This window comes from Oryza sativa, chromosome 3, assembly GCF_034140825.1.
Source record: "Oryza sativa Japonica Group chromosome 3, ASM3414082v1".
Taxonomy (NCBI): Eukaryota; Viridiplantae; Streptophyta; class Magnoliopsida; order Poales; family Poaceae; genus Oryza; species Oryza sativa.
The window spans coordinates 35,180,198-35,206,513 of NC_089037.1; the positions used below are offsets into that span (position 1 = coordinate 35,180,198).

General features: G+C 42.6%; 2 protein-coding genes and 2 long non-coding RNA genes across 4 annotated transcripts; 1 reads left to right on the top strand and 3 right to left on the bottom strand.

Moving 5' to 3' along the window:
- Positions 1-8,248: 8,248 nt before the first annotated feature.
- Positions 8,249-9,210, top strand: LOC9272278 (uncharacterized). Its single transcript, XR_001544642.3, has 3 exons — positions 8,249-8,317; positions 8,406-8,523; positions 8,965-9,210. It is a non-coding gene; the product is annotated as an uncharacterized lncRNA (long non-coding RNA).
- A 1,557-nt stretch (positions 9,211-10,767) lies between these two features.
- Positions 10,768-12,119, bottom strand: LOC136355766 (uncharacterized). Its single transcript, XR_010740115.1, has 4 exons — positions 11,988-12,119; positions 11,830-11,908; positions 11,686-11,723; positions 10,768-11,576 (listed from the first exon to the last, which is right to left on the bottom strand). It is a non-coding gene; the product is annotated as an uncharacterized lncRNA (long non-coding RNA).
- A 454-nt stretch (positions 12,120-12,573) lies between these two features.
- On the bottom strand, positions 12,574-18,402 carry LOC4334563 (uncharacterized). Its single transcript, XM_015776112.3, has 6 exons — positions 14,920-18,402; positions 14,667-14,843; positions 14,417-14,599; positions 14,170-14,352; positions 13,937-14,104; positions 12,574-13,869 (listed from the first exon to the last, which is right to left on the bottom strand). Exons 1-6 carry the CDS (start codon positions 18,325-18,327, stop codon positions 12,895-12,897), a joined length of 5,094 nt encoding a protein of 1,697 aa, XP_015631598.1. The 5' UTR covers positions 18,328-18,402; the 3' UTR covers positions 12,574-12,894.
- A 2,194-nt stretch (positions 18,403-20,596) lies between these two features.
- LOC4334564 (uncharacterized) lies at positions 20,597-25,110 on the bottom strand. Its single transcript, XM_015773311.3, has 11 exons — positions 24,994-25,110; positions 23,644-24,554; positions 22,994-23,112; positions 22,798-22,917; positions 22,536-22,623; positions 22,203-22,294; positions 22,002-22,106; positions 21,425-21,534; positions 21,120-21,207; positions 20,986-21,021; positions 20,597-20,880 (listed from the first exon to the last, which is right to left on the bottom strand). The coding sequence occupies exons 2-11, from the start codon at positions 24,515-24,517 to the stop codon at positions 20,797-20,799; spliced, it is 1,716 nt and encodes a 571-aa protein (XP_015628797.1). The 5' UTR covers positions 24,518-24,554; positions 24,994-25,110; the 3' UTR covers positions 20,597-20,796.
- Between the last annotated feature and the right edge of the window lie 1,206 nt (positions 25,111-26,316).

The following is a 26,316-nucleotide window of genomic DNA, read 5'->3' on the forward strand; positions in this document are numbered from 1 at the left end:
TTGGACCGTCGCGTGACCCTCGCGTCGCACTCACACGGGCGGCTCAGGGGAGAAAACCCTAGCCGCCCGCGCCGCCACCTCGCCGGCCTCTAGCCGCCTTGTCGCCGCCGCCAGAGCCAGCCGCCGGAAACCGCACGGCCGGCCGGGAAGGCGGCGGCGGGGAGAACATCCTCGGGGAGCCCTTCCTCGGCGTTGGAGGTGGAGCAGCGTCGACGGAGGCGGCGGTCGATGGAGGTGGCTGTGATGGATCCGGGCACGCCGGAGACGGATCCGACCCCCCCGAGCGCGGATGTGGCCGGCGACGGTGCTTTGCGTCCAGCTGCCAGTGGAGGCGGGCAGCGCGTCGGCTGTGGCTGGCGAGCGGAGGTGGTGGCAGCTCGCGGCGACGGCGGCCGACGGAGGCGCGCGGAGGTGGCTTCCGCTGTGCAGCGGCGGAGCTCGTGCGGAGGTGGCTGGCCGGTGACGGCGGAGGCCGGCGGCTACGGAGGCCAGCACCGTGGTGGAGGCGCTGCGGCGGCCGGCAGCACGCGTACAACCAGGCGTGTGCGGGGTGGCTACCACCAGCGCTGAGCAATGCGGCTGAGCTCCCTCGTCACCGTGGTAGCCTATGCATGGCTAGGTGGGGCAAGAAGGTCGGACAAAGGTGGCGCCGGAGCCGGAGCGGCAGCATTTCCGGCGTCGGCGTAGGCCTAGATGGTAGTGCAAAGGGAGCTGGCGGCAGTGGGTCGTCTTCCTCGTTGCCGATCGGTACCCTCGCCCTTCTTGGAGCTCCTCCCCTTCTTTGTGGGGAGTTTCTAGGTTAGATTGAGGCGACAGCTTGTCAACGGGGGAAGCCCAGGTTGCTGAAGCAATGCCACCCAATCCCGGGTTCTCCTTTGGCCAGATTTGGCGAGGAGACTGGCGGGTGGTGGATCGGAAGGGTCCTGGGCCAGCTCTCAGGGATGAAGGTTCGTTGAAGTCAGTTGATGGCGGGGCGTCGGTGCGGTGTGGTGGCAGTCCTGTCGTTGGCAGGACTGGAAGCTGGCCGGTGGAGGGACGTCCGTCAAGTGTGGCGGAAGCCATGTGCCGCCGATGTTTAGATGGTGGTTTCGGATTGGGCGATGGACTACGGCGGTAGGGGGTTCCGAGCGAAAGCTTAGCCCAATTTCTTTGGGCCAACATTGACTTCGCCTTCGGGCGTGGTAACCCTCCTGAGGGCACTGTTGAGGTATCCCTCCTCCCTCGGTAAGGAGCTCTGGGTGAAAACCTTGTCCAGTTCCTTGGACGGAAGACGACGGCGTCTTTCGGCGTCGCAACCCTCGTGAGGGCGTCGTTTTAGAGTCTTCGTGTCGTGGTGGTGTTGTTGGCCCGGTGGCAATCGGTCTCGCATAGCGATGGCCGGTTCGGTGCTTGGCTTCCCTCTCTGGCGTGTGTTTGGGCGGTTGGCACATGGTTCGGGGCATGTGCTCTGGTTCACATCCTTCCTCGACAGCCAGCTGTCGATGTAAAACTTTTCTTGTAACCTTTTTCTTCCTATTTTAATTACATTGAATGACCTCCTTCGGTTATTTCGGCAAAAAAAAAAAAGATTTTCGGTGAAGAAATTAGACGCGGTCCAGTTGAACCAACGCGGGAGGGTTTCACCGTGTGGTCGTGGGTCGTCGTCGTGGCGGTCTTGCGAGGGAAGGGGCCAAGGGGGCCAGCTTTTTTATAGGGAGTAGAGAGACTGGACGAAAGCAAAGCGAGAGAGGAGACGGGAAGTGGAAGCTTTTTTTTTTTCTTGTTGAGAAAAGCTTCTACTCGTATTGGCTGCATGCCCCCTGCTTTGTACCATGGAATGCTCCCCACTCCCCAGTAGGCAAAAATAATACAGTAGCTTTCATGCTTTCTGCTCGTAGCAACAATAATAGTGAACTATATGCTTGTGTGGAATAGAGAGAGAAAAGTGAAGAATGAGCTAACTCTACACATACTCTAAGAAATATTCATTAAATTCATACTTCATCCGTTTCACAATGTAAGACTTTCTAGTATTGCCCACATACATCTGGGCACATATATATGTCTAGATTCATTAACATCTATATAAATATGGGTAATGCTAGAAAGTCTTATATTATAAAACGGAGGGATTAGTGAGAAAGAGAAAAGGAAAAAAAAATAGAGCTAACCTTACCTCTATAATAAACTTATTGTAAGTAGTGAGCTCTATTATTAAATTTGCTCTCAACAGATTTATTATTTTTTTAGGTTTGGCTGTCCTTTAGGTAGGCCAAATTAAATCCGACCAGATTAGTAGTAATGCTACAAGGTGTATACTTGCTTTTAGCGAGATAGGCTAATAGGAAACCAAACCCTAATTAAGAGTCTACATAGTTACCAATACAGATAAATTGTATGCTCCTTGCTACGACTTAACCTAAGCAGCTAGAGTTATAACTAATTTTAGCTTAGAAATTAAGCTTTTACTACTAATTAACTTGGAGGTTTTTCCTTATTTTCGTCACTCATCAATTGTCAGTTGCTGAAGTGTACACACGTAAAAATATCACCTTATTTTCTGTTTCACTAACAATATATGTTTAGCACATAAGTTGCAACAGAAACAATATCTTTCAATCAAACACTAGCTTCTTCTCATGTCAACTTTCTCTTGAATTGAGATAACCATTCATCTGTTGCATAGCCACAGAAGCCGCGGCTCAACAAAAGGCCCAAGCTGGGGACACTTGCACGGTGGACCATTAGCCAAAGTCATGCTCTGCAATTAAAATAGTAGTATTATTAAACTCCAGTGCAGTTCCGTTATCTAAAGAAGGCCGAGTGGGCGTATTTGACTGGGTGGAGCAAAATGGGGAGGGGACGTGGGGACCACGATTTCGATAGCAGCAGCACACACGCTCCCCTCACGGAGCTGTGGGGCCCACCATGATCCACGTGGTTTTAATGCTTTTTCTCTCTCTTATTATATTTTATTAGTATATTGGTTTTTTGCATAATTTTTTTCCCGTATTGGCCTAGGAAAAAAATAGCACACCGTTCACGCGGAATCGTCCACTGGCCGCGATTCTTTATTCCCTCGCCCCCTCGGTTCGTCAGAATTCGTTAAGTGGGACCCACGCAACATTTTCTACTCTCCAGTCCACATAGTGCACTAACCTCCCGGCAGATAATATAAGGGCATTCCCAACCCAATGACTAGTATGGTGTTTATAGCATTAAATAAGTTGTCACCTAGGACAAAAAATAATGTGGCAAGTGAATAAATGAGGAAATAGAAGGAAAACATGTCTTGCATGAGACATGGTTTCTACACAACATCCAAGACATCATGTGATATAAATAGCATTAAATTGAAGTATGGAATAGTGGTGTTTGCATTGGAAGAGTAGTGTCTAGTACTGTTTCTTGATGATGTGGAGTTTATGAAAACCATGTCTAGTGTTATGGGTTGGGACTGCCCTAAGGGGGTGTTTGGGAGACTTTAGCCCCTCTCACAAAACCATAAGTGGACTTATGGTTTTGTCCCAAACACCCCCCTAAGTCTTCTAATTTTTCTTCCAAATTCACTATTTAGGGGCAACTTCACTTCCTTGCAAAAATCAATTTTATTAAAATTTTAATGTTACTATTTTTTTTAAGTATTAGTGTTACCTGAACTTTTAGTGTTATGATATTTAACTTGAAGCTTTTTGTAAAATAAAATTGGCAGTGTTTTTATGAGAGGAAAATTCTCAAAACTAATATTTTTCGTAAGGTAGCAACGATAATACTCCCTCCATCTATTTTTAATAGTCATATTTTCAAATCTGAAAAATTTATTTTTGATAGGCATATTTCAATCCAACAACTTATCATCTTAATGGCTTTCTTGATTAAATGCGTGACTCTCTATTCTTCCACACAAGATTGGCTACATGAGCATCGAGAAATGTAAATATTAATGAATCGTTTGTTTACGAGAAATGACTTATCCTTGGAAACATATTTAAATGAATGATAAGTAGTATCACTTATCCTGGTCTGTGTGACAAGATGAAATATGACTATCAAAAGTAGATGAAGGGAGTATTATATTTAGTCCATTTCCCAATCAAAATTTGCCTTCCCAAAATTTAAGTAGGATTAATGAAAGTGGTAATAGAACGGACATGCACTTAAACTAAATCAGATCAACAATAAAGATGACACGATATTATAGTATAATTCATTCAATATAAATATACTTCCTCCGGTTATTTTTACAGTTGACTTTAACTATAAAGTTTAATCATTTATCTTATTTAAATATTTTATATGAATGTGCAAAGCTACAAGTTAATTATGCTTAAAGTATTTTAATAATAAAAGCAGTCATAACAAAACCAAAGATATTTACATAATTTTCCAATTAGACCAATTGTCATCAAAGTTAAATGCATCAAAATATTATGACATGAGAGGGTAAGATATTACTAGTAAATTTTATTATAGAAAAGATGAATATATTCTTCTAGTTGTAAGAGCATCCGCAATGGTAAAGTAAGGTGCTATCTATAAAACATTTACATCTCAGCAATAGACTAGATTAATAGTAAACCATCTCAATATCTACATGGGTATCTATAGCTCTCTAATACATTGCCTCGTTTTTCTCTATAGACTATCTCCAGATTAGTAGATAACTTTGTTCTCTCTCTTCATTTAATCTCTTCCAAGTAGGAAAATATGCTGATATGGATCTCTTATAGAGAGCCTATAGATAACCATTGTGGGTGCCCTAACTGTATAATAACTGTACTAGTCGATCGTGTTGCAAGATTTCCATGTACCGATGGCCGAACACGTGCCAGTGGTGGGGGCGTAGAGAAAACGATCCATATCCATCCGTCCGCGTGGAGATTTGTCACCTAAATCATGCGACGCTGTCGGTTGTTGCAACTATACATGGCTTTAAACTTCGTGCAGGATTGATCCAGCCATGGAGAAAAATAAAATCTGCATCTTTCTTTTCCAAGGTCCCAAGCGATGACTTCAGTTCATCAGTAGTAGTATAATTAATTAAGCTGTAAGTAATAATGGAGATTAGAGTTGCCGACGTTGACGATCGAATTCGAATCATCATGTACTTTTTAAAAAATTGCATGCTTCCAAACCGTCGTCCCTAAGTCTGTCCCAAGTGCTTGGGTGTGTGATAAAAAGTCTTAACTCTGAACTGAAGAACGCTTGCTGCTATATATACTAGTCTATAATAACAAAAGAAATTAAAAGTCTAACCTATCTTTACCTAACGCTTGAACAACGACCACCGCATCTAGAAACCCTACTACCCTATCAACAAGAAGCCTGATGACGTTCAAAACAAGCCCCTGATTATCATTTACCACTAGTCTATAATTAAGTCTCTTCTTTATTTACTAAGTACTCCAAACTGAGGTTGAATTGAAGTCACCCGGTGAGAATTTTAATTGAACTTATGTGTTCTCAATTTTCAAAAACGGCTAAGATCATTAATTTACACCGTGTACATCCCTAATTTGAGCAAAGGCCTTGTTATTAAAAAAATGGTCATTATTGCACTATAGTTTGTAGTTGATGCAATGCATAATCAACGGCTCTACATGCACAGCCTACATGTCATTAGGGGATTTGGTAAATGTCCCTAGCTAGCTCAAGTAAGCAAAAATAAAAATTTCAACTCTCAACAAAAGAGGAGAAGAAAAAAAACACCTATCACCTAGCACACATCAGTCCTGTCATACGTACTAGCATATGCTTAATTACTTGTTCATATATAAACACATATACATGATGTGAGTGACAAAGATCCAAAGATGCTTTGATGCAATTGCATGGGACCAGACATGACCTCATCACACACACACACACACACACAAACACACACCAAACAAAACCCAATAATTGTGCTCCAAAAAAGCTTGCAATGAAAGGGAAAAAGAATGTGGAGCTCAAGCTATTGCATCTCCTTTTCTCTCATCGCCATCTTCAGAAACAAACACAACATGCATATGCATGCACAAAGAGAGGCTCTGCATATATGATCTTTCATGGAATCAGACAAGGATGCCTCTGCATATATGCATTGTGTCTCTCTCTTTGCCTACCTTGATCCCCTATCATTGGCTGATGTGCCTGAACTTTTTCTCTCTTCCTCTGTGTGCTCCCCTTATGGCTTAAAAAAATTTCTTACACGGTGTGCACGCAACACAACAGCCACACGCTTACGAATACATCCTCTAACACTCTTTCGAAGAGACAAAAACCAACGATACATTTCTGATCTTACTAAATTCCTGTTAAAAACTCGTCTATGCAAAGTATTCGTTAATTCGTAGATAACATGATTTGAATCTTAGTGGGTAAGACTAATGCACCAACGACTCCGGCGCCACACCACTAGTGCAGTAGTGCTCGTGCTTCCTCTTATTCCTACAAAATATGAGCATTGATCAATGGCTTTGGTTTCAAAGGGATATCAATGAAGGAAAAAAAAGGGCATTACATGTACTGTGTATGTGTGTTGATTTGTATATATATAAGCTTGTGGTTTAAACTTGCTGTCTGGTAAGAGGTCACTGTCGTTCACCATCTCTCTCTCTCTCTATCTCATGGCGATCTTGTGTGTCATGCACTTGTTTTTTCACAGGGTAAGGTGCAAGTGCGACATCCACTGCTGCTCCTTTTTTCTACGAGGAGAGAGAAAAGATGGAGAGAGAGAGGGGAAGCTTCTTTGTTTATGTCTTCTGTTTTTTGTTTGAATATATTTCTTTCTGTCTGTCTCTTGTTAGAGTGGAGAGGAGGAAAGAGATTCGTTGATGTGTCAACTATCAAGCAAGTATGCATGATGGTTCGGTGAAGGATATCCTTGACCTTTGGGATGATCAAGGCAGTAAATTCAACGTTGTGGTTTAGACTTATCGCTTGTTCGATGGCTAATAAGTCTTGAAAAAAAAAGAATCAATATAATATATATATATACTTATATATATATATATATATATATATAGTAAATTTGTTTGGTGCTCCATGGTGCCCGGGCACCATTGTTGAAATTGAGTATATACCCAATTCAAATGAGTATGAAACTTTTTCGATTACCTAGGTATTAACATTAACTACTTTACTAACTAGTTTAAAGCAAGTTTGAACTGAATTTGAACTTGTTTTTGTTAGATTTTGATTCTAGGTATATAGCATCCATACATATAATTAGTTAGGTATGTAATCATGGATTGTGAAATAAAGTTAAATTTGAGTTGTTTTGTTGATAAGTATAGGTATGAATCAAATTATTATAACTAGGTATATACTCACAATTTGAAAATTTTGAAAAATTTGAGTGATTTTGTGCATTAGATACCATGGTGCCCGGGCACCATGGTGCCCCATATGAGTGTCCTATATATATATATAAGTATACAACTTATATATATATATATATATATATATATATATATATATATATATATATATATATATATATATATATATATATATATATATATATATATATATATATATATATATATATGTGTGTGTTCATAGTGATTTAAAAATAAATTTAAAAAAATTAAATGCGGTGAAAAAGCTTTGAAATCAGCTCTAAATCTAAATTAACCTTTAAACTTTAAAATTTGATGGTTGTTGATAAGCCAATGAGTAAAAGATGGAGCTACATCAATGACAAACTCTCTTATGCTCCAACAAAGTCAAATGACCTAGTGGTGAGGAAGCCTTTTATTCAACCTCTTAGAGCAAGGATAATAATATAACCCACTTTTTACTATTAGCCCATTCTAAAGACAACACATATAATAGATTAGCTATAAGATTGGCTATAATTTTCTTCTCATATCTCTCTATCTCTCACTTATACATTTAATGTATTTGTCTTGGAGCTTGTGTTAAGCTAGCTCTTGCATAAGAGCCAACAACATTCTCTTTTGTTTACCTCTCTCCTGCATATAAGCTTATAGTAGGCTTATAGCTTACTATTATACTTGCTCTTAACCCGCTTGGACTTTAATACTGGATTTAGCGTTGGTGTGTCTATGTTAAAAAAAAAAGAGTAAAGTCAAAAGAAATGCGAATAATTAACTGGCTAAACTGTTTGGGTGGCCACTGTCCACATGCCCACATCATCTTCAACTGGGCCTACATAGGCTTTACATGGTGCATATATCTCGGCCCATTAACTTGTTAGCCCATCTCGGCCCAATAAGCCCAACACAAGCGCTACAAAATCCCCATCGCTTCATTCTCCGCCGCTATCCCCCCTCCCGCCGCCGCCGCCGCCGCTGCAAACCCTGGCTCGCGGCTCGGACCAACGGCAGCCATGGTGAGCTCCTGGAACCCTAGCGACCGACCTCCTCTGTTATTCTCTCCTCGCCGTTGTTGCCTCACTGATCTGGTTTGTTGGTGTGCAGACGTGGAAGCGGAGGAATGGCGGGCGCAACAAGCACGGCCGCGGCCGCGGCCACGTCAAGTAGATCCGCTGCTCCAAGGTGTTCTCCCAGAATCCATTCCTCTGCCACGAATCTAATGGTAATTGCTAGATCGTGTTGCTTCACTAGTAGCCTAAGCAGTGTGCGAGTGTTGAAGTTAATACTAGTATTACCTTGAAAGGGCTAGCTTTTCTCACCTGGGGTGGGGGTAGGCAAGGTGAATAAAAAGCGGTTGTGAAACTGATAATTATCGATGAGAAATGGCGACATTTGTGCCACTTAGATGGAAACGGAGCTCTGGAATGTGTGTTGTCACAATTGCTGTCTGAGATTCTGTGTCACTTTGTGTGGGATTTGTGAGTTCCCTCTAGCTAACGCGGTAGAACTTTGTTGCTGTAAGCTTGGCTCGACAATTTCGTGAGCGGCTCAAATCATTCGTAGTTTGGCGGCTCTGTTGTGCTTGTGTAAGAGATTCCAGGATAGTGACAGGTGCCTTGATTTTATAGGGTATGCCTAACGTTGAGGTCCCTTGTTTTTACAGGACAAGGCTATCAACCGTTTCTTGGTGAGGAATATTGTTGAGCAGGCTGCAGTCTTGAGATATGCAAGAGGCTTGTGTACATGATGGTTGAACATCTGTGGCTATCTTTTTGTTTGATGATTGAATGCTGGTGGATGGTTAAACATGCAATCGTCATGTTTATTTGTCCAGGTCACGTTCTTCCTAAGCTGTATGCAAAGGTGCATCACTGCGTTTCATGGAATGCAATTCATGCTCACATTGTCAGTGTTCGCTCTTGCGAGAACAGGAGGAATTGTGAGCTTCCGCAGCATTTCAGGTGCAGGGTATACAATTGCTAGCGCTTGTTTTTTGAAATATGCACAAAATTTTCTGAAGTTTTTTGTCGAATAAATGTCATAATTAATTCATTTTTTCATTGATGATGATTGTATCATGTTGAAGTCAACTACTTACTCTTAGTGCCATTTCTACATCGCTTTTATAGGCGTTGCATTCACTGTGTATATACTGCAATGGATGCGTCAACGAAAGCGTAAATGAACATGTGTTGGTGCATTGCAGGCTTAAATGTGATGACTGATGATTACTTCAGTCATTCATGAGTTCCTGTTTGCACACATTTGTGTAGGAAATCCCTAATGCACATTTACAACGGATAGTAGAATTGGCAACTTTGAGTTTATGTTGTGTTTCAGATGCACTATATAAATCAGTAGCATCTTTTTTTGTCTTCATGTGGTATTTACTTTTTAAAGTTTTTGTTCAATAGATATTTTATAACAAGTAGCGTTCAAACACTTGCAATAATAGTACGTTATTACTGTCGCTTTTATAGGCGTTGCATTCACTGTGTATTGTACTGCAATGGATGCGTCAACGAAAGCGTAAATGAACATGTGTTGGTGCATCGCAGGCTTATCTGTGATGACTGATGGTTACTTCAGTCAGTCATGAGTTCCCTGTCTGCACATATTTGTCGAAGAAATCCCTGATGTGCATTTACAACTGATAGTATACTGAATTGGCAATTTTGACTGTATGTTGTGTTTCGGACATAGGTTAAATAATCAATAGCATATATTTTCTTCATAAGCTAGCTACCTTTTAAAGTTTTTTCTATGCATATTTCATAACAAGTACATTCAGATACTTGCATAATATATACTGTTTCTGTCGCTTTTATAGGCGTTGCATTCTCTGTGTATGTTGCAGTGGATGCGTCAACGAAAGCGTAAATTAACATGTGTTGGTGCATTGCTGGCTTATGTGTGATTACTGATGTTAATTCAGTTGGTCATAGGTTCCTGATTGCACTCATTTGTCATAGCGTCTTGACATTCCTGTGCAATATATGCTAGAATTGATAGTTTTTTAGGTCAGATATGCAATATATTAACAATTCATCTTGTTTTTGCAGACCTTCACTGTTATTGGACGACCACCTACCGTTTAAAGAGCTTTTCTTTCAGCACACATAATGCAATTCTTTTGAAATGCATGCAGAACTGTACGGATCTGTCTTTTCGCTGATCATTGTGGATGACATATTTCAGATTGCACTGGAAAATATAGTTCTGCAAGCTGTATCTGAGTTGTCCGAGAGCTGAAGCGTTCATCTGATGTTGTATCTTGGAATAACTTGATGTCTCCTTTGGTGGTATCAAAGACAAGCCAAGTATCCAAAAGCATGCTGATTTAACATCTGAAACTTGTGCAGGGAGGTGGTGCTGCGCCTCCTGCACCAGCTGCTGCCCGTGCCGGAGTTTCAGCTCTGCGCACCTTGAGCTTCTCTCCAGTTGTTTTTTGTAGCTGAGTTTGGGATTTTCTTTTTTTTTTTTTTTGGGGGGGGGGGGTCAATCGATCCATGTTGGACTGTTTCGGTTCTTTTCTGCTGTAATTAGTTGTATTTAAGTTCTCAAATACACGATTTGTTGTTGTGTTTATTAACACAATTGCATTATCCACAATGGGAATAGGAAACTGTTGTTTTTTTACGTCTCAAGTCTGTTGTAGCTGATCGCCTCTAAGCCTCTGGGTTCAAAAAAATCTCAGATTTGTCTTGCACGCTAATATTCCAGAGCTTAGCTATGCTATACTACTCAAATTCAGCGTTGTCTGTTGCCTCGCTTTTACGGAGGTCATGGAACACATAACGTGTCTTTGGGTGTACTGCGTTCTGAAAAAACTGTTGCAATGCTCACCATCCATCCTGATCTAAGGCTAAAGTTGTCACGTTTGTCTTCCACACATCCAAAACTTCTACGCCTAGGCCAACATGCCTAATAAGAAAGGACAAATGGGGTCTCCAAAATCCTAGCTCATGCTAGTATGCTACAACTACACGGTCTCAAATTCTAACCTAATTTGCAAACTGCTTAAGGCTTCAGTTAATCCCCAAGTGAAATTATTGTGGTGTGGATTGGAGGATATTTATTCCGCACCTATTGTGACGTGGAATTATTCTCCCTCAATCTCCTTCAATCCTATTCAATCCCCACTAAACCGAAGTAAGGCCTAAGTTGAGAACTCTTCAAATATCCCGAATCTGTAGCCCCCAAACCAAGTTAAACCTGCTTCCAACCACTCCTCAGGTTGCGCACACCATCTCCAGTTTTAGAGCTCATCATCATCTACAAAACGTGTCCATTTATATCAGGTAACAATGTAATGCACTTCATCAAAGAGCAAATAGCTCACATAGAACACAGGAGATGCAAATGCAATGATTCAAGAGCTCACCACCGGGTTGACCATTGATTTTTTTTCTTCTTCAGGCTCTGTAAATGAGAGTATATGTGATTCTGTCAGGTAAACAACTCAAGACACAAGAGGGTGCATGAGAGGGAAATATGGAGGGACTAGGGAGAAGAGAACTTCTTGGACCAGATCAGTCTTGTTCAATACAATCTGGTATGGAGTCTTCCATCTGCGGTAGTGTGTTTAGGCGCCTAAGACCTAGTAGCTGCAAAAAAGACAATATTATGTCACCAGAAATGCGGATTACATGGAGAAAGAAGAGTGAGGAGGTAATAGTGTTGTACATTGTCTTCCACATATGAAATGGTTGAGGAACTTGGCTGTATAGCACGAAATTTCTTCAGGTGAACTCTTTTCTGGAACCTTCTCTGTACTGCAAACTAAAAACAGAAGAAAGGAAGTTACAATACAGGAGTAGAAGATTGATGATGAGATGTATTCCTCATGAGACCAAAACTAAAATAAATAAATGCAGGTTAATTGACTCAGAAGTTCATAAAAAGCTCGTACCTTGTGAAGGGAATAAAAAGAAAGACAGAGATAGGAAGTTTGTGGTGCTATCCGCTGAAAGAAGAGAGTGCTCCCTTCAACAATCATAGAGCATGTGCCAAGGTACTTAAAAGAGATGACATGAAGTGGCACTTCCCACCTTTAGCAGATGAAATCAAATCACCTACACGACAGCACAAGAGACGATAACAAGTCATAACAAGCAGCACAGTGCTTCTTCACTTCTCCATCCCAGCGGCTGTTGGAGGCTGCTGCCTCCAACAGCCAGCTGCAATTGCTCGTTTTCAGTTTCAGTCTTGCAGCATTCAGCAGTCATCATGGCTAGAAAACAGAAGTCACACTGAACTAAGACTCATAACGTGTTAGAATACAGTTGCAAATCATTTATAATATGTCCACAACTTTGAGGAGAACCTGACAGTGCAATGTGGGATAGGTTTGATGTTTTCTATATCTCCTTGATTCTGAATGTAAAAGTTCCCATCATTTCCTAGTGTCGGTACTCTTAACTGAAAAAAGAAAAAACCTAACATAGGGAAAAGTGAATTCTGGCCTCCATGAATAGTCAACATGAGCAAACTGGCATGCTTTGATTTGATCTCACAAAGGGAGAGCAGTACAATTCTTCACCAAAATTTTGGTACGAAACAAACTCCTAAGCATGTAGAGACTATGGAAAGGTCAATGTCTTTTTGCTCTAGAAATTACATCACCAACACGATCCAAGTTCATCGCTTGTCTCTGCATGCTAGAAACCTGTGCCTTCAGTATTCTGATCTCCATCTCCATCCTAGTTTTCTCTGCAACGCGAGCATTTTGCACGTCTTCTAAAATTTGAAGTGCGTATTGTTCTTGTCGCCATCGAGAAGTCTCTTCTGGTGGACCTGTCACCACTAGCTCTGGTCCACGATCTCTTCCAGAGGCCCTTGTACTGTCATACAACGGCACTTTGATTTCCCTGGTGACTGAAACTGGTTCAGGAACGGCATGTCGAGAATAGTACCCTGCACTGTTTATGTGTAATTTGTTTGATGTTTCAGAGCGAGTCCTTCCCTGTGATTCTTTGATGTCTCTCAGATAGATGGATCTGCCACTATGTGTTCTCCTAGACTCTTCCATACCTGGCTTGCCAAATTTGCTGGGCTGCCAAGATGTGTTTACTGGATCAGAAGCATACCTACCATAGGTTTGTACAGATTCTTCAGCCCATCCTTTGTTATTCTCGTCCCGGTCATCCATACCTGAAGGAGCAACGATACATTCCTCTGTGGAGGTCTCTTGTTCAGATACTTCATCATTCTCTCTACCTATGGATATTTCTATCTTATTCTCCATATTTTCTTCTTTCTCTTCTTCCCGGTCTTCATGCTCTGGTGGAATAGTCCTTTCGGACTCCTTTGGTGCAGTTTGGTTTGATTCAGACACTTCAGCATCTGATTTGTTCTGGTCCTCCCAGGGTACATCGTTCTGCTCATTCTTCGAAGAAAATGTATCTCCTGATGTGCTAACAACTTGCACTGTAGGAAGAGTCTCATGAGTAGTTTTCAGGGTCCCATGAGGTTCCACCCCACATTCAAACGAATCTGTGTTGACCAAATTTTGGTTTCTGTTCTCATTTTCTGTTCCCTGGTCCTGCTTCTCCTGAACTTCTAGCTCCTGTGAACAAGATTCATGAGATTTCGTTATAGTAAAAAAATATATATATCTTCAAAACTACACCAACCTTCTCCGTGTTAAAAGCACACAGGATCTGAGTTCCTTCTGTTGATTCAGCCCCATTAACTACCGCATTAGTTGAATCACGAATATCAAGTGTACTTGCGTCTTCCAAAATCCTCTTCTCATCCACATTTTCAGCTCCATTGTTCAAATTGGTCTCCCCAGCCTGGAACTGTAAAACAACTTTGTCAGATTAAATAATAGTCGATCATATGGATATCCTGAAACTTCACTTGCCTCCTCTGTGCTGCGAATTTCCTGGTTTTGCATTTCTTTAATAGAATTTTCCTCATTAACATCCAAAGCAACACCAATGTTATCCACCCCACCATCACAACCACCAAATGTGTTGGCCTCTTCCAAGGGTCTTTCGTTTCCATATTTAATTTCACAATCTAACCTTCTGTCCATAATCAGTTCCTGCAAAAGAACATGATCAGACCCCATTAATCGAAGCAAAAGTCGCTTCTACAGGTAAACTTACTTCCTTGATGTCCAAATGTTCGTCGTTCTGCGTTCCTGTGGTGAACTCAACCTCATTAACATCTGTGCTATGTGGATCAGTTTGAATTTCACCACAGCTAAATGTACTGGCATCTTCTTCCGGTATTTTCATTTTGTTGTTTTCAATTGTTGTTCCTGGATTCTGTTCTTCCTCCATTTCTTGCTGCAAAAGACCAAATATCAGTATTCGGAAAAGTTATTAAAGGTGGGGATTCTGCAAGTCCATTCACCTTGTCCAACTCCATAGTTTCTTGGTTCTGAATTCCTTCTGTAGCTTGAGTTTCAATCTCCATAATATCAATATCCGATTTCACCCCGCTGTCCAGCTTACAGCCTTCTTGAAACATTTGTGTCCCCTTGTTCTCACATATGCTTCCACAGTCATGCGTATGTTTCCTAGTCGCTTCCTGCAAAAGAGCTGGTAATATTAATATTTAATACCATGAAACCTTAACAGACAAAGACATTTGCAACCCCACCCACCTCATTCGTGTCCAAAGTTATGTGGTCATCTGCTCCTTCAAAAACCGTAGCAGCTGCATCAGACAATGAATCCCTCTCATCAATGGACTCAATATCCTGATTGCTTTGCTTCTCCGCCATATCTTTATCAGAAGCTTCCTTCTGCTCTCCTTCTGATTGTATACTAGCTGTACTATAAGGCATCGCACCATTGACTGAAACCTTTGAAGTTTCCATCACACCGTTATCAAATTCATTTTCTTGTTCTTGAGTGATTTCTGCATGCTTTTCCTCAACACCTGTCCTTGTGAGTCTCTCGCTTTGTCCATCCACCTGCTCCACTTCATGTATGCAGCTCTCTGTCAGTGCCTTGTCTTGTCTTTCTATCTGTTCTACTCCAAGAGCATTCTTGGCATTCTCCTCAGTGTCTTTCTCCCTTAAAACCTTGCCTTCATCGGGCTTCTCACCATCACACTGGCCATGCATATTTGGTTCTGCCAAGACTGGCTCTACTTCAGCAACTTCGTTGTGCTCATCTACAACTTCATGTGTTGAAGTAGTAAATTGATCCTGCTGTGAGCCCTCTGCTCCTACAACTTCCTTGGGCATGTCTTCAGAGTCTTTCTTTGCTAGGAACAGACCTTTATCCGTATCTGCATTCTCTGCTTCAGGAACACCTGAAAATACACTAGTCATATTGCTGTCCGAGATGGCATTCTCCAGTGGTTGAGGAATTTTATCATGCTCATCCTCATTGTCATTTTTCATGGGATTAATATCTTCTCCACATTCTACCATGTTAACCTGGTGAGCTTCGTGGGGCTTCTGCTTGCTAGCTTTCTCAACCATCTGGCTGTTTTCTCCTCCAATCTCTTCGATGCAACAGGCCTTCCTCTGTTCCTCAGTGACAAAATCACGACGAGTGGTTTCTCCATCATTTGGCTGCTGAACTGGAAGCACCTCATCAGGTAAAGTCACTGCATCATGAGAAATATTAATAACACCTGTATCAACTTCCTGTTTGCTCCCAGGCGCAACTTCAATAGAACAGATTGATCCCAATGCAGCTGTTCCTACATCTTCTGAAGTTCCATTTCCTTCATCCGCTTCATCAATGGCAACCTTTTCTTCTTTATCTCCTCCAACCGTTGCAGAAACTTCTTCAGGACTGTTTGACACACGACATGATTCATCAACTGAAAGGTTGGCTTCGTTCTCCAACTCCAGCATAATGGTGGTACCTTCTTCTGGCCTATCTGTGGCATCAAGAGACATGTCTACAGAGACATTAAGCATTTTCTCCTCCGGCATTGCGGTAGCACCTCCTTCAGGTTCACTGGAGACATCTAGAGGTTTATCAACTGTTACAACTTCCTTAATGCTTTCATCATTACAAACAACATCACTCAAATGATATCTGGATTCTTCTTTCTCCATAGCCTCTGAAGGTACAGCCTCTTCATGCCAATTAGGGACATCGGGTGTTCTCCCCCTATCCAGTTCATTAACATTTGCCAAAACAATGCCACTTGATTCACCCTTAGTGATTTCTGTTGATGGGGCTGCTTTTGTCTCCTGACAATATGGTTGGTGCGTTGGATGCTCTACATTACATGTCTGCTGGGCTTTCGGCATCTCATCCTTCTCCTCCATTCCAACTGGTGGTGTGGCTTCGAGGCTCCCTCTATCTCCTGTAGCCAGATTCATGTTATCCTTGATCAAATTTACATCAGGAGCTGCTGTCTGCTTCCTGGGCACAAGTAGCACAATATCATCATTGATAGTTTCAACATGAGACAACAAGGCCTTTTCTGATTCCATGTCAGATAATGGCAAGGACCCCCTATCGCAGCTGCCAGCACCCTCATCCCTTGCAGCTGCAAGGCAATCTGACAGCTTCGCATCATACAACTCTTGCAGCTTGCGCTTTTTATCATTGTTACTAGGTAAGACTCGAGCCTTCTTCAGCTTCCGCTCCTTCTCCTCCTCGGCCTCAATGGCTACTAGTGTCTTCTTCACCTTACGCTTGGAAACCTTCGATTCTACCACTGTGCTCGCTGCACCAACATCAAGATGAGAATGTGGCAAGGGCTGCCTCCACCACTCTGCATATCGCGCAGTGACCCCTGGCTCGGACTGGGGGATGAAGAAAGCTACATTCTTCCCCTCCAAATGGTAGGTCTCCCACGCAACCCTGCAATCGTCGTTGGCTCGTTGAACATCCCCGGGCACATCTTGATCCAGTCCAAACTGCATCGCGACACGGTGCGGGAGATACTGCTCAATGCAATCCATCCCCACAAGCTCGCAAGCACGCAAGCAATGCGCGAGCGATGTGAGCTCGTCGTTCCCGGAGACATGGCAGCCACGAACCCAGCCGCACGGCTGCACAGAGATTGTATACGGCTGCCACACAAAGCTGCTCCCGGAGTTGAGCGCCTTGCGGAGCACCGCCGGGTCGATCTTATTGCTGACATCATTCCAGCGAGCGGCCCTAGGCTCGCCGGCCTTGATGGGGTTCGCCTTTGCGGGCCTGATCGCCGGGAATCGCTCCCACGCCCAGAGCTGGAGAAGGTAGAATGGCGCGTAGACTGACAATGGCGAGAGCAATTCGCCGGTGGCGGCGGCGCTGGAGGATGACAGGAAGGCCTTCAGCTCGCGCAGGTCCCGGTAAATGGAGGCGAGCACGGCGGGCGCGAGCGCGACGCGGTCGCCGCGCGCCATGCGGACGGCGAGCGGGAAGAGCGACTGGCGCATGGTGGACTCCGGGTGCCCCGGGAGGACGAAGCGCGTGAGCCAGAGCGAGAGGAAGGCGGCGTGCTCGACGACGGGGTCGGCGGCCGGGCCGGTGAGGAAGTGGCTGATCCAGGCGGAGTGGTGCGCCTTCTTGCAGGCGCTGCGGTTGAAGCCGAGGCGGACGGCGTTGAGCGCGGCCTCGTCGGCGCGCCAGTGGCTCGGCAGCGGCGCCAGGACCGGGCCGCCGTTCGCGGGGAGGCCGCCGAGGAGGGCGACGTCGAGGAGCGAGACGGTGGCCTCGCCCCACGGGAAGGCGAAGGAGCTGGTCGCCGGCGACCAGAAGGAGGCGAGGTGGAGGACGAGTGCGGCGTCCCGCTTGAACCTGTAGGTGGAGGCGACGATGGCGTCGAGGATCCCGAGGTGGCGCCAGAGGCGGTCGTGGAGGGGGCGGAGCTTGGCGACCCAGAGGTCCCAGTGGCGGGGGCCGCCGAGCCATCCGCGGAAGGAGACGCGGGCCTCGGCGTTGGAGGCGGCGGCGCAGAGAGGAGGCGGGCGGAAGGGGGGAGGCGGGGGCGGGGCGCCGGCGAGCGGGGGGAGGAGGTGGGCGGGGCGGCGCGCGCCGTGGCCTTTGGCCATGTCCATGGGGAGGTAGAGGACGAGGCGGAGCTCGTCGGCGTCGGCGTCGGAGGCCATTGCTCCGGCGATGTCGAGTCGAGGGAGTGAAGGGGAATGGATCGATCCGTCCGATCTTCGTTACTTTTTGGGGTTGGGTTTTAGACGTCACGGTTTACATTTTGTCTAATGGACTGGCTCCGTTCTATACGGAGATTTCGCTGAGGAAAATGGGTTAGTGCAGGATTAATTGTGTATCAATTATTATTATATAGGCCGTGTTTAGTTCTAAAATATTTCTTCGAACTTCCAACTTTTTCCATCACATCAAAACTTTCCTACACACGTAAACTTTCAACTTTTCCGTCACATCGTTCTAATTTCAACCAAACTTTCAATTTTGATGTAAACTAAACACACCCATAATTAAAATTTAAACTTATCTAGTTTTATATACTCCATCCCTCTCATTTTAAGTGCAGTCATGATTTTACGTGCACAACTTTGATTGTTTGTCTTATTTGAAAAAAAAAATTAAAAACATAAGTCACGTAAAAAGTATTATTCATGTTTTATCATCTCTTAACAATAAAAATATTAACTATAAAAAATTTAAATAAGACGGACGATTAAAGTTGAGCACGGAATTTATGGTTGCACTTAAATTGGGACGGAGGGAATAGAAAACTTTGGTACATAAATTATTTTTGCAGGTAAAATGACGGCCGATCGTTTGGCCAAATACGTATATGGCATATTAGCATAATAATAATAATTTGTAGGCAAAACTTATATATATATATATATATATATATATATATATATATATATATATATATATATATATATATATATATATATATATATATATATATATATATATATATATATATATATATATATATATATATATATATATATATATATATATATATATATATATATATATATATATATATATATATATATATATTCTTAGCGATTTAAACGTCGATAATAAAAAATAAACTTCGATGAAAAACTTCAAAATTAAGTTGTAAAATTCAAATTTTGGCATTTGCTGATGCTGAATAGAGAAAACGATGGGGCCTGAGAAGATGGAGCATGATTAATTACGTATTATTACTATATAATTGAAAAGTATACTCATTTCTTTTATAGAAAACTTTGTATGCTTGTGCAGGTGCATATCCAACTATCCAGTGCATTTTTTTTTCCGCAACCAACTATCCGGTGCCTAAATGTCTGCTTGTGCAGGTGTGCCAGAGAATTGCAAATTGTGATGGCCTCATCGGTTGGCTATACGTGGAAAATACACCATTTGGCGTATTAGCGAAAAAAATTATAATTTGTAATTAAAACTTTTATACTTATGTTTGTAGCGACTTAAATAACAATATTGTAAAAAAAACTATGATAAAAAAACTCAAAAAACAACTTTGAAATTAAGTTAAAAATTTTAAAAATTGACATTGGCATATGTTGATTGGGCCAAAAGATGAGAGCCTCACCATTCAACGTTAACAATCCAAGACAGTGTATGCGCCTAAAGACCTAAGCCTGCCCTTAATTTTCACCATCTCCACTGGACTCGCACGTATCGGTGAGGATGCGACCAGGGTAGGGCATGGCCGGTACATGCTGCGACCGCAGGAGACAAATCCAAGATACTCCCTCTGCCATATAATATAATATAAGGTATTTTAACTTTTTTCTTATACTGTTTAATCACTTGTCTTATTCAAAAAATTTGTATAAATATAAAAAATAAAAAAATATGCTTAAAGTACTTTGGATAATAAAGTAAGTCACAAATAAAATAAACAATAATTTTTTAAAAAAAATTAATAAGATGAATAGTTAAATAGTGTATATAAAAAGTCAAAATCGCTTATATTATGGGACGAAAGGAGTACCTAGCTAGGACAAGGGAGAGGAGAGAGAGGAAGCGAGAGAGAAAGCGAAGATGGCCACCGGAGGGAAGAGCGCTGCGTCGCCGTCGCCACCGAGTCGCGCCGCCGCTGCTGCGCTGCGCCGTTGCCTCCTCGGGATTTCCCTTTCGTCCTTTTACTGGGCCGATGGCCCGATGAGAGGGGGAAACGCCTGGATGGGCCGGATTAGCACCCAGACTGGGCTTCTCCTGCGAGCCGGGATTCAATCTCCTCCGGGTCCACGGGGCTCAAAGCCCAGTCCCGGCCTAACTGAACAAGGCCGTGGAAGGAAAACAAAATTTGGCAATGACAACTCTTTGTATTTCTGTGTATTGCGTTCTAAATTCAAATGTACTTCCAGGTTGCAGTGAGCCAGTGATCATGTTTGTCATATTACATCCATCCAAAACATCGATACGTAGGCCTAACATGCCATAAATTATGTAGAATCAGGATGTTTTTCTGTCTGCGCGACACAAACGTCTTAGATGGAAGACGCCTCCAAAATCCCAGAAAACTTTTGCTCATGCTACGATATGGCCTCAAGTTCTAAGCTAGCTTGAAAATTGCTTAAGAGCTAAAACTCTCCAAACTCCCCAAACTAATTTGAACCTTCTTGTTATGGTTTGATGAAGCGAGCAATCTTCCCAAGCACCCCTCTCAGGTTGCGCACACCAGCTCCCGTTTTAGAGCTCACCATCATCTGCAAAACGTGTCATTTTTATATCATGTATGATATTGCACATGAGATTCTTTTCAAATAAAGATATAGCACATGAGATATGAAGGAAATGATTCAAGAGCTCACCACCGGTCTGACCACTGACTTGTTCTTTTTCAGGCTCTGTAAAAGAGAGTGCAAGTGATTCTGTTAGGTAAAAACTCAAGAGGGTGCATGAGAAGGAGAGTAAGAGGGAAGGGGGGAACAGGGGGGAAGAGAACCTCTTGGATCTCCACAGCACGGCGAGCAACGTCAATAGGGAAAACCAAATCAGTCTTGGTCAATACAATCTGATATGGCGTCTTGGACCTACAGTGGTTTGATTAGAAACGTTACAGCAGAAACTGAAGTAAACATTACTCAATATATGTGATCAGAGGCCTATGAAATGCTCTGAGAAAATAAAGAATCATCAATGAATTTTCAATGAACTGACAGATGTATTTGCATCAATATCACAAAATGTTAACTAAAAATTTGAAAGAACCGTGAAACTTGAAACTAGGTGGTTTATTTGAAAGCAAACCTTTCCATTAGGTCTACAAGCTCGTAGTCCAATGGTTTCATTCCACGTTTAGTGTGCACAAGAAGGCACACTCTTTCTAGGCCGACCCTGGTTGAAACATACTCCTTCACCTACAAACCACCTTTAAAAGCTTAGTGTTCTAAACAACTCAAAGTATGATGGGAAATTGTGTTCCCATACAGATCCAGTGGGCATATGCAAATAGTACTAGACAGTTACCAGGATATTGTTTGTTTAATGTGCAAAAGTAAAAAAACAATCTGTTCAGTCATAAATGATGGCAATTAGATCCTTGATTTTAAAATTGTCCCCCAGCTGAATAACTAAAGTGGACTTGGATACCAAAGGAATGTACTAGAGGAAGAAAGAGATCAGAAAGTAACTCTCAGAAGGGTTGTGAAGTCTTGAGCTAAGGAAATTTCATCAGTTCTTAGCAAGTAAAATGTACAGAAGTTATTGAGCATATGATATACCAGTATACAATGGACGTGGGTTAGATATCCAATTTCATCAAATTGCACGATGTGAGGTAATATGATTCATTACAAGATTTTTTTTCATGATTTAGGGTACTTACAAGTTCTTGCCATGAGTCTTTAACTTCATCCTTTGCATAAGCAAAACCATATCCAGGCAGATCGACAAGGCATAGCTTTGATGCAAGCCGGAAGAAATTTATTGTCTGAATAAGGAATAATAAGCATAAACAGATAGACTCGTGGATTGTTTGGATGCCCAAACTAATTACAATAAAACACACAAGCTTCATTCGACAAACCTGAGTAAGTCCTGGCTTATCCGATGTTCGCACAACACCCCATTGCCTTGTAAGTGCATTCAGTAGTGATGATTTCCCAACATTTGATACCCCTAAAATTTCAAAGTTAAGTTATTAGAAGGCAGGAAATAACTTTGTGGAAACACTACGATAGTTGAGAAAAAGATCATGCAGCTTTAAACACTCATCAACCATAATCCCTTCCAGAGAAAAATAAATACCAGCAAAGTCACATACATCAAACCTAAACGGTGTGCACAGGAAGATAATGTGATTAAACTAAATATCAAATTCAAAGATTCACCGTGCCAAACTTCATTCTTCTGATGTTACCTGCAAATGCTATCTCTGGGAGCGTAGGAGGAGGAAATGATGACGAAATTTTTGCTGCAGCAAAGAACTCCAACTTATTTCTGAACACCTGTTAATAGTTTTCTGTGAGATAACAATAAATACAAGTGGATCCCAACAATCTATGCAAAGAGATACTACACAGCTAGAAAAGCAACTCAAATAATGTAGAAACCAGGCATGCCCAGCTAAAACAAAAGCAGAAGAATATTTTCTAGTACTGATCATATTGTATGTTTCTTACATTTTCTTCTATGCGCTCACGTTCAGGGCTGGTTGAGAAGGGAACATTATCCAAAGGGGCAGAGAGCTTAACATTGTAGCCAGCATTTTTTATCTCATTTAGGCGCCTACGACCTAGGAGCTGCAAAAAGACTGCATTATGTCACCAGAAATGCATCCACATGGAGAAATAAGAGTGAGGAGGTAATAAAATGTACATTGTCTTCCACATATGAAATGATTGAGGAACTTGGCTGTATAGCACGGAATTTAGCATTTATAGACGTCTCAGTCTCTTCAGGCGGACTTTTTTCAGGAATCTTCTCTGGACTACAAACTAAAAACAAAAGAAAGGAAGTTACACCAAAAGGGCAGCAAATTGATTATCAAAATTTCCCTCATAAGGCCAAGACTAAAATAAATAAGACGAATTGGATGTGGGTGAGTTGATTCAGAAGTTCATGAACAGATTTTATATTGTTAAGAAAAAAAAAACAGACATAAGAATTTTGTGGTGCTATCTGCTGAAAGAGGAAGTTGTTGCCTTCAACAATCTTTATAATTCACAAAACATGCGCAGATAGTTCCAAGTTCTAATAGGGATAAATTATCTAGCTAAAAAACATACCTTGCAAGAGGTTAAAAGCATATGTATTCCTATACATATTTTCTTCCAAATTCCTGGTTCTTTCTTTTAAAAAAGAAAAGGGCCTTTCTTTTTATCATCATTTTCAATTTAAAGGGGTGAATATCTAGCAATATAGATAGGACACACTACATTTACTTGATTCCTTACTTTTATGTACATAATTCTGTATTACAGAACATTCCAGACTCCTAAGTAAGAAAAGTAAGATAGCATTCGCACCATCCTGTTTGGCAGTAGAATCCTCAAGTCTTTTGTTTGATGTGTCATAGGGATCCAGTTTCATCCGCTTCCTCTTCTTGGGAGGAAGGGTTTCCTCAATGTCAGAAACTGGATCCTTGTTTGCAACCCTAATTTTTTTCCCAGTCTTGTCCAGAACTCGAGTACGACGAGGGCGGGGCTTCTCATCAGCAATCTGGCCAGAATCATCCGACTTCTTGCTTTCGGCGCCATGATCATCCAAGTTGGCATCTGTAGCAGCCTCTTTTTGGCGACTGACTCTGGTAGGTGTATCAAACTTCTTCCCTTTGGATGATGCTTCTGCATTCCTACTGAACACTGATTGACTCTTTCCCTCTCTAGTTATACCAGAAACCATGCTGTTACTCCTTCCCCCTCTACTTACACTGGAAACCATACTGTTACCCCTTTTCCTTGAATGCAAATCATCCTCATCCAAAGTTTCAGACCTAAATCTATCACCTTTTCTAGCAGAAGCCTTTCCACGGGTCATGGTGGAAGGGCCATTTCTGGTCAGCTTTGATTTAGAATACGGCGTGTCACTGTGATCACCATTCCATGAGTCATGATCACCCTTCCTTTTCCTCCTCACAGCCTGTGATGCGTTCTTCTTCGCATCTGATTGACCATTTGTGTCGCTCCACCTCCTCCTCTGTCCGGCATTTCCCCGTGCCTCCTTGTGCTCTTCTCTCTTCTCACTCTTGTTCCTACCAGTTGTCCTGGTTCCTTTCGTTTTAGCACCTTCTCTTTTGCCACTCTTCTTTCCACCATCAACCCCACCACCACTCCAGTTCCTCCGGGAACTCAACAAACTCGCTATGCTCGTCTTCTCCCTTATGCGAACATGAAGCGGCATTTCCCAATCCCACCTTCAGCAGATGAAATCAAATCACCTACACAACATCACAAGAGACGATAACAAGTTAAGGACTCCTACAACAAGCAGAGCAGGTGCTTATGCATACAATGAACTGCAGAATGATGTGCAGGTAAGCAAGAACGACAAAATGAACTCAGGAAGTCCACCCCAGATGCAAACGCAAGCGATGCGCGCACGGCGGCGCACGCATTGCAAGAGCAACAGAAACGCCCAACACGAGCACACGCAAATGACGCAATGCGTTTGCTCAATCACGATACAGGGCAGGCTACTACTACCAACCCCTCCACGGAAGCGGGGGCGTGCTCGCCACAGCGGAGAAGAGACAAAAACGAAGAAACGCGTGGTAGCTGTTCGACGAAATGCCTCGCTGCGGACACAGGGAACCGCTGGCGATGGCACGGCCGGCGAGTTGAAGGGTGAGGAAAAAGGGGATCACGTCCCTCGCTTACCTGTCCGGCACGGCGGACGGCCGGTGGAGTCGGCGGCGCGCGGCGGCGGCGAGGAAGGAGCCCGAGCGCCGGCGGCGGCAGAGGCTGCGGTGTGCGGGTTGGAGAATGGCCGAACTCAACGAGACGACATGAACAGAATGCTTTGTGGGCCACTCTATTGGGCCGATCTAATGGCCATGGGCTTTCTGGTGCCATGATGGGCTGGGCCGTCAGATTTCTCTTTCCACTCTTAGTCTCTTTATTTTGAGCTGTTCAGATTAATGCCATTTTAAACCGTACTTTTTTTTAAAGTAAAGTTACTAAAAATGTACATATATTTAGTTTCTTACCAAACTTTAGTAAGTAGGCATACCAAAATTTGGTAAGGTTTATTTTAGTTACAATCTGAACAGCCCCGTGATGTACAAATAAATGGTAGTAATGTAATAGTATACTGTTTTTTTTCCCACATGTTAAAAAAATACAACTCCCACCCAAAAATATATTAAATAATAAATTTTGAACCAAAGAAAAATTGTAGCCAACAATTCAATAAGAAAATCTATGGAGAAAGCGAAGGCTACTTGTGGGCAAAGGGAGATCTAACTGAACTATTGCTCTGGTCCTTCATTGATATGCAGTGACCTGTGAACCCCAACAATTCAGCTAGCATCAACCGAGAGGTCTCCTTCTTAATCAGCAGCAAAGTGATACTTATCCAATAGTTTACTACAGTATATATATGTATACATCACACCGTCAATCAATCACAGCCGTTAAGAAATGCACATCAACTACTTGATCAACCTAGCAGGTAGCAGCAGGAGGCATGGCCCAGGATTTCTGAATTTTGTGCTGCTGGATTAGTTGGCAGGTTGTCTAGTTGCCTATGTACATATGATCACACATGTTCCTATAAAGTCAGTACATTTGTTGCTGTTTATGTAACATAATTCACCTTTTTCAGGAACTGGAGCTTTTTGGAGTGGTTGGCTAATGAACTTTTGATCATAGATGCAGGCTTGGATCTGCTTGCTGTATCTGTCCTAAGTAGACCATAATCTTGTTGTCCTTGCTGCAATTCAGGCTTGGAAATTGCAAAGCTTCTCCCTGTCAGAAGGTGCAGTTAAACCTAACCACCAGCAGCAGCATGGACTAGCTTGATTACAGGAGCAAATTAAAATGCATCTTCTGTGTCCTTAAGTAGACAGTAGAACGATCTCAGTCTCGGCTAGGTGAGACGTTTTTGTCGTGGGTCAGTGACCATTGCGGATGGATACAAGCGCAGGCGGACAATTCAATTAATGACCTCCTTGTCTGTCTGAACGTGATCAGACTAGACGA